We start from the raw sequence: 15,440 nt of genomic DNA on the forward strand, positions 1-15,440 counted from the left end.
GGAGATTCCCCTTCTAAACACTAACACCTCTCCCCTCCTTCCATCCCATCAATCATCACCAGATCTTCATTAAAGGTAAGTGTCAATTATTTTATTGTTATTGTAATTATTGTATTGCATTAAACTTAATACAGTGGACCCCCGCATAGCGAACTTAATCCGTGCAAGAGGGCTGGTCGTTATGCGAAATGTTCGCTATGCGAATTAATTTTCCCCATAAGAAATAATGGAAATATAATTAATCCGTGCAAGACACCCAAAAGTATGAAAAAAAAATTTTTTTACCACAAAAAAATGTTAATTTTAGTACACACAAACTGAAAAAGGCATGCACAATTACATGACACTTACTTTTATTGAAGATCTGGTGATGATTGATGGGATGGGAGGAGGGGAGAGAGAGTGTTAGTGTTTAGAAGGGGAATCCCCTTCCATTAACACTTGAGGAGGCAAGTCCTTTTCCGGGGTTACTTCCCTTCTTCTTTTAATGCCACTAGGACCAGCTTCAGAGTCACTGGACTTCTTTCTGTCCATAGAGCTCTGTACCTCCCGTTCCTTTACGATTTGTCTAAAATGGGCCATAACATTGTCATTGAAATAGTCACCAGCACGCCTTGCAACAGCTGTGTCAGGGTGATTTTCATCCATAAAGGTTTGCAGTTCAACCCACTGTGCACACATTTCCTTAATTTTTGAAGTAGGCACAATGGATTCCACAACTGGCATAGGCTTCTCAGGGTTAGCCCCAAACCCTTCAAAATCTTTCTTAATTTCCATACTAATTCTCACCCTTTTTACCACAGGGTTGGCACTAGAAGCTTTCTTGGGGCCCATGGTCACTTATTTTCAACAAACAGAACCGAAAACACTGTAATAATACGAAATATTCCGAGTGTATGCTTGAATGTTACCGCGGAGGCTAGCTGGTAAACAATGGGACAGGCGGCACATGTGAGGCTGGCTGAGGCCGCACATTGGACGCGTCTCGGACGAAGTTCGCTGAGCGGGTTTTTGTCTACTATGCGGGGCAAAATTTTAGCGATCAAAGCGTTCGCTATGCGGAATGTTCGCTATGCAAGGCGTTCGCTATGCGGGGGTCCACTGTATGTATTTCATGTAGTAAAATTTTTTTTTCATACTTTTGGGTGTCTTGCATGGATTAATTTGATTTTCATTATTTATGAGGAAAATTGATTCGGTTTTCAATATTATCGGTATTCGATGAGCTCTCAGGAACGGATTAATATCGAATACCGGGGGTCCACCGTACAGGCACTCCTTGATTTACGATGGTGTGACTTACGATGGTATGACTTACGATATTTCAACTTTACGATGGTGTAAAAGCAATTAGTACTTAGATGAAACTAAAGATAATTACCCAACATGAAGGTGGCAAATCTGTAATTTATACTTATTTATTTACTTTTCAATACTGGTATTTAGTTAATTACAGTAATTGTTTATTTATTTATATAGTCATTGACAGTAGTTATTTACTTGTTTATTTGGCAGAATTCTTCCTCTGTGTGCCACGTGTGTCATAAGAGGCAACTAAAAGGCTGGAAACAGAGGGCTTGTAGCCCCTTCTCCTGTATAAATTACTAAATTTAAAAAGAATTTTTTTCTTTTTAGGTCACCCTGCCTCAGAGGGGATATGGCTGGTGTATTAAAAAAAATATTCATATTCAACTTGCGATATTTTTGACTTACGATGGGTTTCTTGGAACATAACCCCATCGTAAGTCGAGGAGTACCTATATAATGAACAAAACTGTCACTTCCTTTAAAAGGTATACAGTGTATATGCCTCATGTATACAGTATATATCTCATGATGTATATATACAAAGGTATATATACATCATGAAGTACATATATACTGTATACAGAATATACTTTGATAAATATATTTGGGATTTAAATATTCTTGCCTGATTGTGCCAAGGAGACACACACTATGTGTGAGCGATAGGTTTTAATTATAATCATAACCAAGCACTGAACCCTTAAGGGTCATACAGCGATAGGTTTTAATTAAACTTAACCAACCAAAAAATGAAATACGTATAACATATGTTGTATGTAAATTGCACCTGTTGTTCCAACTTACCTTTGCTCAGTTTTACAGCTGTAATTCTTCCATAGGTTAGACCGGGTGAGAGGAGGAAGACAGAAGTACAGACGAACAACAGAGTCGCCCTTTTCGCTGCATCAGATGCCTGTCAAGAAAGTTTCATTGGAAGGTTGGTATATTATTATTTGATCACAGACTGGGCCATGGGGGCATTGACCCCCAAAACCCTCTGCAGGTATACTCCAGGTGTTAAAGCACAGAACCTGCAAGTGTTATCCCTCACCTGGAAAACGAGAGGCGACCATGTTTGATTTGAAGAAGGGGAGGCTAGCTCCAATTCTTCAGTAAAATCAGGGTATTCGATTGGGTATTATTGCTGTCCACAGTTTACTAAAAAAAAAAAACTGCCAGTACACTGTACTATACAGAATGATGTCTCAGTGTACTACTATTAATATTATACTACTCACAAAATGACAATAAAATCCCGTGCTCATACTTTGCTATATTTGTTGAAGTGTAATTGCTTGTAAGTACAACTTTGTTAATTCTTTTGTATGACAGCTTTGTTGCAAGGATACCATGTGACATTTGTGCAAGTATTTGTTCCATGTTAAAAGTGTGCAATATTGTTTGAGGATATCATTGTTTTAGTATGAGTGATGGTGATGATGGTCAGGTAATTTATTATTTTTACTACTGGCTGTCTGATAGCAAGGTAGAGTGACCCAGAAAAGAGGAAACACATTCACTGTCATTCACTTAATCACTGTCTTGTCAAAAGCATGTAGATGATCCTCAACTGCAACATCCTCACCCCTCCTTCAGAATGCATGCACTGTACTTTCCACCTCCAGGACTAAAGTCTGGCAAACCAGTTGCATGAAATTCCTTCATGTTACCTTACTCTCACAGCCCGACAGCATATCACACATGGTCACAAAACACTTGCCTCCAGTCACTGCGATCTAATGTGCTCCCACAAGCCTGTTGTATGTTCAAGCCTCCGTCACTCAAAGAATCCTTAATCCCCCTTCCTACAACCCTTTTTAGGATGACCTCCATCGCAGATTTATACCCTCCGGGTCATCCTATTTTGCTCCTTCATCTCTAAGTGCCCAAACCACTACAACAACTGCTCCTCAGCCCTCTGAATTATACTTTTGGTAACTCCACACCCTCTAATATCCATGCTCTAAATTCTCTGCATAATATTCATACTACACATTGCCGTCAACATGACATTTCCACTGCCTCCAGCCTCTGCCTCACAGCAACAATTAAAATTTTTACACCTATATAACAGCGTTGGTGTTTCATCTGCTGATAAATCCACTCCCAAATATCTGGATTCCTTTACTTTATGCATACTCCCTCCCTCCAATCTAATATCCAATATTTCACTGCTTAGATTTTTTGTTATTCTCATTACCTTGCTCTTCCCTATGTTCACTATCAATTTCAATGTTATGTACCCTTCTAAATCACCTCCATCAACCTTTGCAACTTCTCTTCGGAATCCCCTAAAAGAAGTGTCAACAGCAAAGACCAACTGTGATAATTTACACCTCGTATTTAACGCTTGATCTTTTAATCCCACATTCTAGCAGTCACTTCTTTTACAATGCTATTTTTGTTAAACATTCATGATGACATCACACATTTCTGTATAAGACTTCCTTTTTATAAAATAACCTGCCCTCTCTACTATATAACCTAACCTCAGCCTTATTATCCTTATAAAACCTTTACTGCTTTATAGTAACTTACCACCTATTCCATTCCTTTGCAACATCAGCCACATTGCTCTCCTAGCCACCCTATGATATACCTTTTCTAAAACCATAAGTGCGGCAAAAAGTTCCTTACCTCTATTAAATACTGTAAACACTTGGTGTACACATCCTTTATCCTTCCTAAATCCTCCTTGTTCCTCTGCAATCCTACTTTCTGTGTTACCCTTAATTTTCCAATACTGCTATTACCATTCATATTACCCAGTACATATACTGAAGGTTTGGTCCCTTTATTTCTAAACACCTTTTCCCTTTTATTCAAATTCAAATGGCTAGAACTGTACATGCTCTCTGACAGTTTAATGTACCTTTACTTATTTCAAGTATATATTTACACAAATACAGCAACCACTACAACACCATATCCCCTGACCTGCTATTAGCATTTCTGTTATAATCCCATATATCCCAGCTGCTTTACCCACTTTCATTCTACCCACTGCCTCAAGTTCCTCCACACTCACATCTGTCTCTAGCTTACTCCTACAAGATACTAAATTTCCCTTCCACTAGGTAGGGAGATGTACTAACAATGTCGCTGCTTCCCATTCTTCATCAACATTTAACAACTCAGAATATTCCTTCCATCTTCCCAGTACCTCCAACTCTCCATTTAACATCTCTTCTCTTGTTTTGAACTGTTAAATAATTTGTTCCCTAGGCTTTCTAAACTTTTCAAGCTCCCTGCAATTTTTTTTTTTTTCTTATTCTAGCAAAATTTGTTGAGAAATCCTTTCCCATTCTCTCATTAGCTCTCCTTTTGCAGTCCCTCACCAGTTTTTAATCTCTGCCCTCTGTATATCACTTCTGCATTGTAAAAGCCTCTCATTTGCAATTTTTTCTCCTATACCACCATTTATACTTCTTCATTCCATCACTCTTTTTCCCATCAGCAACCTCTGCTAAACACAAACTTCTACCGTGTACTCTTAACACTGCATTCTTAAATCTAGCTCATACCTCTTTGACCCCATCCTCATTACCTGTACTCAAATCTTTCTCTCAGTTGGTATTATATCTTTCTCTACCTCCTTTAATTCATTTTCATCTCTCTCTCTCTTTTGCACACCATCTTTCCGTTACTCCCACCATAGCTACCACTAAATTATTTTTTTTTTTTTAACAAGTCGGCCGTCTCCCACTGAGGCAGGGTGACCCAAAAAGAAAGAAAGTCCCCAAAAAGAAAATACTTTCATCATCATTCAACACTTTCACCTCACTCACACATAATCACTGTTTTTGCAGAGGTGCTCAGAACACAACAGTTTAGAAGCATAAATGTATAAAGTTACACAGCATATCCCTCCAAACTGTCAATATCCCGAACCCCTCCTTTAGAGTGCAGGCATTGTACTTCCCATTTCCAGGACTCAAGTCCGGCTATATAAAAATAACCGGTTTTCCTGAATCCCTTCACTAAATATTACCCTGCTCACACTCCAACAGATCGTCAGGTCCCAAATACCATTTGTCTCCATTCACTCCTATCAAACACGCTCATGCAAGCCTGCTGGAAGTCCAAGCCCCTCGCCCACAAAACCTCCCTTACCCCTTCCTTCCAACCTTTTCGAGGACGACCTCTACCCCGCCTTCCTTCCCCTAAATTATGATCTGATATACACCTACCATCCGACTTACGACCTGCTCGACTTACGACCACTCGACTTACGACTGTGTTTTTTATGCCAAATTTCTGGGAAATAAACAACTATTTGTGTTGTACTCAGTGTTTATCCTAAACCTTACAGTATAAAATACAGTACTAACAACATAAAAAGTAAAGTAAAACATGAAATACCAAAATAAAACAATAAAATAAAGTCATTACAAAAATGTTTTGTTGATATTCAGTAGTAAAGTTCGACTTACGACCATTTCGACTTACAGCCGGTTTCTCGGAACCGAACTCGGTCGTAAGTCGGATGGTAGGTGTATCTGTTGCCCCTCTAGAAACATGCATATCCAGGATTCTACCCGTTACGTTGTTGTCTCCTTTTCACTTCGATGGCAGGATTCTCAGTATGTGCTCTGATGTGTTGTAGCTCATTAATGTCTTATAGAATCGAGGGGAATGCTTACATTCACAATTAGTCCTTCTCAGTCCTGGAATATTTATTTGCCCATCCTCTCAGATAATAGGTTATTTAAACTACAGTGGACCCCCGGTTAACGATATTTTTTCACTCCAGAAGTATGTTCAGGTGCCAGTACTGACCAAATTTGTTCCCATAAGGAATATTGTGAAGTAGATTAGTCCATTTCAGACCCCCAAACATACACGTACAAACGCACTTAAATAAATACACTTACATAATTGGTCACGTTCGGAGGTAATCGTTATGCGGGGGTCCACTGTATTACAAATTTTTTTTTTTTTTTTTTTCAACAAACCGGCCATATCCTACCAAGGCAGGGTGACCCAAAAAGAAAAACGAAAGTTTTACTTTTTAAATTTGGTAATTTGCACAGGAGAAGGGGTACTAGCTCCTTGCTCCAAAAATATTATTATTATAATCAAGTAAGACCAAGGTAGTAGGTTGGTAGACAGCAACCGCCCAGGGAGGTACTACCGTCCTGCCAAGTGAGTGCAAAACAGAAGCCTGGAATTGTTTTACATGATGGTAGGATTGCTGGTGTCCTTTTTTATGTTTCATAAACATGCAAGATTTCAGGTACGTCTTGCTACTTCTACTTACACTTAGGTTACACTACACATGTACAAACATATATATACACACCCATCTGTGTTTTCTTCTATTTTCTTTCTAGTTCTTGTTCTTGTTTATTTCCTCTTACCTCCATGGGAAAGTGGAACAGAATTCTTCCTCCGTAAGCCATGCGTGTTGTAAGAGGCAACTAAAATGCCGGGAGCAAGGGGCTAGTAACCCCTTCTCCTGTATATATTACTAAATATAAAAGGAGAAACTTTCGTTTTTCCTTTTGGGCCACCCCGCCTCGGTGGGATACGGCCAGTGTGTTTAAAGAAAGAAGAAATCAAATAAGAAGCACTAAACCCACTAGGGTCATATAGCGCTGACCAAAATACCAATATATATATATTCTGTGGATAGGTATTTACAGCATATACATGCTAAGCATTATGGCCCAGTCTTTCCATTCATATTATTATAATCAAGGGGGAAGCACTAAACCCCTAGGATTATACAGCACCTGTGGGGAGGGAGATGGAAGGTATTCAGGCTCAATTCAGGGAACCAGACCACAGATCCAATTCCCCAGATCAAGAGCCCCTCACTAGCATCAAGGAACCTCTCTTGAGGGGAACAAATGCAGAGCAACCAACCTCTCTACTGCTTTTATACCCACAAACAACAGAACATCACCATGCACAATTCCTTAACTACCATAATTTTTTCTCTTATTACTGTACCTTAATTTACTTTTAAAATACTGTCTTTATAATCTACTTATTTTAATTGTGCGTGTTGTTTTACAACAGAACATATTTTATATCGAAATACAGCATTGATTCATCACGCCTCATTACATAAAAGTGATCAATTCTCACGACAGAATTAGGCAGTTGTGCCCACCAGCAGTTTAATATCACTGCTGCCCCTTCTTTAGCTCTAGTTCTCTCCGATACATAGAATTTAACCTCATTTACCCGCTCCATTCACTTTGCTTTGATGAGTAAGACTCACTTGCAACTGTTAGGTATCATTATTGTTGAAATGTTTCGATTACAGGGAATGCTTCATCAGTCAAATGTAGACAAGACTGCATTGTAGGCAGTGAGAGTAGTGGTGAGGTAAAGATGATGTAATCAGTCCATCAGCCTTGGAGAAATAGCTTGAGGTGGTCAGTCCCTCAGCCTGGAGAACAGTTCAGTATAAAATAGAGAAGTGTAGCAATGTTATGACAAGTTCGTACTGTTTACAACATATGCAGTTTGTAGGTAATTAAAGGGGTTAAAATCTAATATCGTCCTGCTGGGATGAACTTCACCAACACACTCTCTCCACAGTGAAGTCTTATTTTATTTAATCACCCAGTCATTGTTTCCCTGTTTTAGATAACAAGTTGTTGAAATCCCTCATTGCGTGTGAGCCGGATTCCTTATACGCCCTTCCGGACATGGCTGTTTCCGACGCAGATTATCTCACCATATCCACCTTGGCTGACCTGTACGACAGGGAACTCGTTTCCACCATTGGATGGGCCAAACAGATTCCAGGTATAACTTTGCAAATAATTTCTTTTATTTTATTTATGTTCTTTGTTTTATAGTAGTATGTATTGTATGGTATACTGTATGTTACTTTTATGATATGGTCATGCAGTATGACCCTTTTGGGTTTATCATTATTATTATTATTATGATATGGTCAGATTTTAATTTTGTAAACAAATTTAATAGTTGATTTAATACTGTAGTCACATAGGTCCATGTACTGTCGAAATTTCAATATAAAAATAGGTTAAGCAACAGGTTATAATAATAATAATAATAATAATAATAATAATAATAATAATAATAAAATTGTTTTCTGCAGTATACAAGTAATGTGATTTACATGTAAAAAAATATTCAATTCAATTCAATTCAAGTTTATTCTCTATAAGGGTTACAATGTGGGGTTTACAGGTTTTGGGTATTGTGTGGTTTACATGTTATAAAATACTAATTACAGAGGGGGCCACTAGGACACCTAGCATGGCTAGGCATTTCAAGCAGACTTAGATTAATTCTTTACATTAAATCCTTACAGATTATGGTATTAAGGCTAAGTGGTATTAGGCACAGGAGTAAGTTTATTTAGGTAGAGGTACATCTAAATGCAGTTACACAGATTATCATAGTAATGTATGTGTAAATTACCCACCAGGATAACACAGAAAAGTCATTCAAAGTGACTTATTTCCACTGGGGTCCTTGAAAGATTTTGTATCTCAGTAGGTAGTGTATGTTCATGAGGAATTAAGCAGGTTCAGTCCAAGGAAGGGAAGGGCAGCTTTGGTTTCTTTGGACTACTGGGTTATTATGGCTGTGATTTTGCAATTTCTTGCTCCACAGGAATCCTTGCAGAATTTCTTTGTTTTTTTAGTTGTTGAGGGTCTCATTTTATGGTATTTGTTTAACTTGTCACTTTGTTTTGCAACTCTTAAAAACAAAAACTACTTTTTGTCCAAGTAGAAAGACTGACCCAAATATGTACGTCCTCCTTAGTGCACTCTGCCTTTGCAAAACACATGTTGCAGTCTAATGAATGTTGACTTACCAATCTGCAGCATTCCCACATATTCCAGAGTACAGGCATTGTATTTCCTGTTTTCCAAGGCTTCATTGGTTGATGTGAACTTTTATAAATTTTTGTTCAACAGACTGGCTGTCTCCCACCCAGGCAGTGTGACCCAAAAAAAAAAGAAGATTTTCATAAAGTTTTTCTTCTTTTTACAGTTAGTGATTTATACAAGAAGAGGAGTTAGTAGCCCCTTGCTCCTGGCATTTTAGTTTTTATATATACATATGTATAGAATGTCTAGGAGGGCCTCCCTTATACAGCAGGGTAGGTTCCGGGCTACTGTTGTAAAACAAAATTCGCTGTAAAGTGAAACATAGCTTTTTTTTTTAATTTTCAAATGCATATAAAAGCCTGATAACATGTTTACACTATCTTATATTAAGTGAGCAATAGAACCAGGGCTAAAAAAAAAGCGTATACAGTACACACGTTACTTTTTTTTTTTTTCAACAAGTCGGCTGTCTCCCACCGAGGCAGGGTGACCCAAAAAAGAGAGAAAATACCCAAAAAAGAAAATACTTTCATCATCATTCAACACTTTCACCACACTCACTCATAATCACTGTTTTTGCAGAGGTGCTCAGAATACAACAGTTTAGAAGCATATACGTATATACACAACATATCCCTCCAAACTGCCAATATCCCAAACCCCTCCTTTGAAGTGCAGGCATTGTACTTCCCATTTCCAGGACTCAAGTCCGGCTATATAAAAATAACCGGTTTCCCTGAATCCCTTCACTAAATATTACCCTGCTCACACTCCAGCAGCTCGTCAGGTCCCAGATACCATTCATCTCCATTCACCCCTATCTAATACGCTCACGCACGCTTGCTGGAAGTCCAAGCCCCTCGCCCATAAAACCTCCTTTACCCCCTCCCTCCAACCTTTTCGAGGACGACCCCTATCCCGCCTTCCTTCCCCTACAGATTTATACGCTCTCCATGTCATTCTACTTTGATCCATTCTCTCTAAATGACCAAACCACCTCAACAACCCCTCTTCTGCCCTCTGACTAATACTTTTATTAACTCCACACCTCCTAATTTCCACACTCCAAATTTTCTGCATAATATTCACACCACACATTGCCCTTAGACAGGACATCTCCACTGCCTCCAACCGCCTTCTCGCTGCAACATTTACAACCCAAGCTTCACACCCATATAAGAATAACAAAAAAGGCACAATACCGTGACTGGAACGATACACAAATAACCCGCACATAAAAGAGAGAAGCTTACGACGACGTTTTGGTCCGACTTGGACCATTGACAAAGTCGTCGTCGTAAGCTTCTCTCTTTTATGTGCGGGTTATTTGTGTACCCATATAAGAATGTTGGTACTACTATACTTTCATACATTCTCTTCTTTGCCTCCATAAATAACGTTTTTTCTCTTCACATATACCTCAACGCACCACTTGCCTATTTTTCTTCATCAATTCTATGATTAACCTCATCCTTCATAAATCCATCTGCTGACACGACAACTCCCAAATATCTGAAAACATTCACTTCTTCCATACTCCTTCTTCCCAATTTGATATCCAATTTTTCTTTATCTAAATCATTTGATACCCTCATCACCTTACTCTTTTCTATGTTCACTTTCAACTTTCTACCTTTACACACACTCCCAAACTCGTCTACTAACTTTGCAATTTTTCTTTAGAATCTCCCATAAGCACAGTATTATCCTTAGCTTATAGTGAGTGGTGAATATATTTATTGTAGGAACTCTAAATAAATAAAAAATGAGTATAATTGAAAACCACTTCATTATAAAAATGGTATACAGTGAAGCACTGTAAAACAAGGCCTGCCTGTATCTCTGTAGAGTACTGGGCTTGCTACCAGAGGTAGGGTAACAGCTTGTACCTTGGAAATTCATATGCGTAAAATCCAGTAGTAATCCTTGCTTATATCTACAGGATTCACAGAACTAGCATTGAACGACCAGATGCGGCTGCTTCAAAGCACATGGGGAGAGATCCTAACCCTAGGGCTAGCATACCGCTCCATGCCTGCCCATGGCCACACTCTCCACTTTGCTCCTGACTTCACTTTAGATGAGAAGCAAGCAAGAGAATGTAATGCCACTGAGCTCTTCACTCAGGTCTGTACTGCAGTTATATGTAATATAAGTTTTCTAACTGACAGATACAGTGGACCCCCGCTTGACGATCACCTCCCAATGCGACCAATTATGTAAATGTATTTATGTAAGTGCATTTGTATGTGTATGTTTGGGGGTCTGAAATGGACTAACCTACTTCACAATATTCCTTATGGGAACAAATTCGGGCAGTACTGGCACCTGAACATACTTCTGGAATGAAAAAATATCGTTAACCGGGGGTCCACTGTATAATCTTTGTTTAATATGTAAATATTGCACAAGAATGATCTTCCTTTTACGATTTGGTTACCACAAAAAATTGGCTTATTGATCAGCAATATTTTTAATGCTCCTGTCCTCTCAAGGAAGGTTCCTTGATACTGTTGAGAGATTCTTGATCCAAGGAGTTGAACTTGTGCTTTATTTCCTGGGATTGAACCTGATTGCCTCCCTTCCACCAGGTCTAATATAACCCCTACAGGTTTAGCACTTCCTTTAAATATAATTCAGTAATAACAGTCAACTCAGATGTTTGACTTCCATAGGTTATTGGGCTTAAAAATTATATTTATTATATCAGAGACAGAGAATAAGACGAGAAATTTAGGCCAATAAAGAACTAGATAGGTTACGTTAGGTTTGTCGGGAAACGGGAAAAGTTTTTCGTGACTCGGGTCTTAGTCATGTGATGACCCACAGCTGGAGCTTTTGGTCATCTGACTGAGGCCTTCCACTGGCTTACCCCTCCACCCCTTTAAAAATTATAGAATTAAATTAAAAAAAAAAAATAGATATATGAACATTGCAATATTTTTAACATATTGCATAAAATATTGCAATATTCTAAAAATATTGCAGTATTTATAAAATATTGCATACTAGAAGAACAAAAAGGCGCAATACAGTGACTGGAACAACACACAAATAACTCATACACAGGAGAGGGAAACTTAAGACATTTCGGTCCAACTATTATTAATATAATCAAGGGGGAAGTGCTAAACCCGTAGGATTATACAGCGCCTGTGGGGGGATATGTGGAAGGTATTCAGGCTTAATTCAGGGAACCGGAGCACAGATCCAATTCCCTAGATCAAGAGCCCCTCACCAGCGTCAAGGAACCTTCCTTGAGGGGTCGGTCCAACTAGTTACGTATTGTTGAAGTCGAACGAAAAGATCATCATAAGTCTCATTCTCCTATCTGCGGCTTATTTGTATATATTGCACAGTAACTGCACTGTGCAGTATGACAGTGTCCAGGTTGAGCAAGAATTAGATGTGCAAGGCAGTGTGAAACTGATACAACTGTAGTACAGTGGACCCTCGCATAACTGTATTAATCCGTTCCTGAGAGCTCAATGTTATGCGAAATTATCGTTATGCGAATTAATTTTCCCAATAAGAAATAATGGAAATCAAATTAATCCATGCAAGACACCCAAAAGTATGAACAAAATTTTTTTTTACCACATGAAATATTAATTTTAATACACACAAACTGAAGAAGACATGCACAGTTACATGACACTTACCTTTATTGAAGATCTGGTGATGATTGATAGGATGGGAGGAAGGGAGTGTTGATGGTCTTAGTGTTTAGAAGGGGAATCCCCTTCCATTAGGACTTGAGGTGTCAAGTCCTTTTCCGGGGTTACTTCCCTTCTTCTTTTTAATGCCACTAGGACCAGCTTCAGAGTCACTGGACTTCTGTCGCACAACATATCTGTCCATAGAGGTCTGTACCTCTCGTTCCTTTATGACTTTCCTGAAGTGGTTCACAACACTATCAGTGTACAGGTTGCCAACACGGCTTGCCTGAACGTTCTGGGAGTTTCAGAATGATACACTAATAAAGGCTTCACTTTGCAATCACCACTAGCATTGGCACACATTAACAGAGTAAGCCTGTCTTTCATATGCTTATGTCCTGGGAGTGCCTTTTCCTCCTCAGTAATGTAGGTCCTGCTTGGCATTTTCTTCCAAAACAGGCCTGTTTTGTCACAATTAAACACTTGTTCAGGTTTCAGTCCTTCACTGTCTATGTACTTGAATTCCTGCACATATTTTTCAGCTGCTTTGTGGTCTGAACTGGCAGCCTCACCATGCCTTATCACACTATGTATGCCACTACGCTTCTTAAATCTCTCAAACCAACCTTTGCTGGCCTTAAATTCACTCACATCATCACTAGTTGCAGGCATTTTTCTAATTAAATCCTGATGCAACTTCCTAGCCTTTTCACTTATGATCGCTTGAGAGATGCTATCTCCTGCTATCTGTTTTTTGTTTATCCACACCAATAAGAGTCTCTCAACATCTTCTATCACTTGCGATCTCTGTTTCAAAAACACAGTTGCACCTTTGGCAAGAACAGCTTCCTTGATTGCCGTTTTCTTGGACACAATAGTAGCGATGGTTGATTGGGGTTTACTATACAACCTGACCAGCTCGGAGACACATACTCCACTTTCATACTTAGCAATTATCTCTTTCTTCATCTCTATAGTAATTCTCACCCTTATTCCTGTAGGGTTGGCACTAGAAGCTTTCTTGGGGCCCATGGTCACTTATTTTGCAGATGAAATCACCAACAACGCTGTAATAATACGAAATGTTCCGATTGTATGCTTGGATGTTACCGCGGAGGCTGGCTTGTAAACAATGCCACTGGCGGAACATGTGAGGCTGGCTCAGGCGCACACATGGACGCGTCTTGGACGAATAGCATTGAGCGAGTTTTTTAGTGCTATGCGAGGCAAAATTTTAGTGATAAAATGTATTGCTATGCAGATTTAACGTTATGTGATGCCATTGGTATGCGAGGGTCCACCATATAGGCAAATCTTTTTCACACATCATAATTATTACTCCATATTCACAGAAAAAGTGCACTGAACCTTTTTTTCTCTATTAGAAGTTATTGCTGCTTTAATTTTTAGTGATCCTATAGGTAAGCCTACCAGCTGATTTGCAACTTACATTTATTCCATATTAGTCACCCTGCCTTGGTGAGATATGGCTGGTTTGTTGAAAAGACATTAATTACCTCATAATATAAACAGTACAATGAAATTCTGTGCAAAAAGTAGATGGCTGGGTAACATTAATATATAGCAGCTATGTGAGAGTAAATACTGTAGTAAATAAAAAGAGCTGTTTGTATGCACTATATTATACACAATTCAGGAGGTCCCCAATGTATTTGCAAGTTGAGGACTTCCTGTATTTGTCGTATTGTATAGAAATTACCTCCATCAGGGGGCCGGGGGTGGAGCAGGCAGGTCATGACCCCTCTCCCTCTTTCCTGAACTTTTTTCTTAAGATTAATAATGATTTTTATACTTAAGACTCATTTGTCGTGTCTTAAAGTAGAAGGCTTTTCGAATTACTCAAATTCACATTCTTACACAACACAGGTTTTGGGCGTTGTGGAGCGATTGGAACAGTGTGGAATCAACAGGGAAGAATTCCTACTCCTGAAAGCCCTTGTCCTGACTAATTCCGATGTGCGACTTCAAGACAATCAGGCCCTCCACCGCCTAAGGCAAAACATCCTCCAGGCGTTGCATGATGCAGTTGCTACTATCAGGTTGGTCTGTCACTTTCTCTTCTGAATAGCCAATTTTTCAGTATTTCTTGGTGTCTCTGTTCCCTATCAATTCTCCTGACATGCTTGGGTCAAAGGGGATTCCCAGATATTTCACTGAAGATACTGAAGTGATGGGTTTCCTCATTACACTGAACATTAAAATTATTTACACTTTTCAGTTTATCTTTCTTGCCAAAGAGTATGGCTTCTGTTTTCCTGAGGTATAATGGTAATTTGTTGTCTGCACTTTGGGAAGACAGAAGCCATACTCTTTGGTACGAAAAATAAACCGAAGAGGATAAATAATTTTAATGTCTAGTGTATGGGGAACCCATCACTTCAGTATCTTCATAATATCTTGTGATTTTTTAACTGATACTGATTTGTCACATTGACTGGAATTTCCATACTTTCTGCCAGTGTTCTTCCCTCGCCACCATTTCCTCATACCTGTCCCAAACCATCGTTTTTTTTTTTTTTTTTTTTTTTTTTTTTTTTTACTTTTCCCATTAAGCTTTGGATAATTTTTGTAGAGTTATCACTTTCCATAATATTGTAAAAAAAATTTTTAATTTTTCTGTTAGTGTTTG

The 15,440-nt window shown here is 38.8% G+C and overlaps 1 protein-coding gene across 8 annotated transcripts in view; it reads left to right on the forward strand.

Annotated features, from left to right (window-relative positions):
* Positions 1-15,440, forward strand: part of LOC128704003 (steroid hormone receptor ERR1) — a 390,890-nt gene that overhangs the window by 360,187 nt on the left and 15,263 nt on the right. For all 8 annotated transcript variants that reach the window (XM_070099214.1, XM_070099212.1, XM_070099213.1 and 5 more), the window contains 4 exons: positions 2,148-2,245; positions 7,909-8,070; positions 11,074-11,258; positions 14,678-14,850. In XM_070099214.1, coding sequence (XP_069955315.1) covers positions 2,148-2,245; positions 7,909-8,070; positions 11,074-11,258; positions 14,678-14,850 — 618 coding nt within the window. The remainder of the gene's footprint in view (positions 1-2,147; positions 2,246-7,908; positions 8,071-11,073; positions 11,259-14,677; positions 14,851-15,440) is intronic.

This window comes from Cherax quadricarinatus, chromosome 66, assembly GCF_038502225.1.
Source record: "Cherax quadricarinatus isolate ZL_2023a chromosome 66, ASM3850222v1, whole genome shotgun sequence".
NCBI lineage: Eukaryota > Metazoa > Arthropoda > Malacostraca > Decapoda > Parastacidae > Cherax > Cherax quadricarinatus.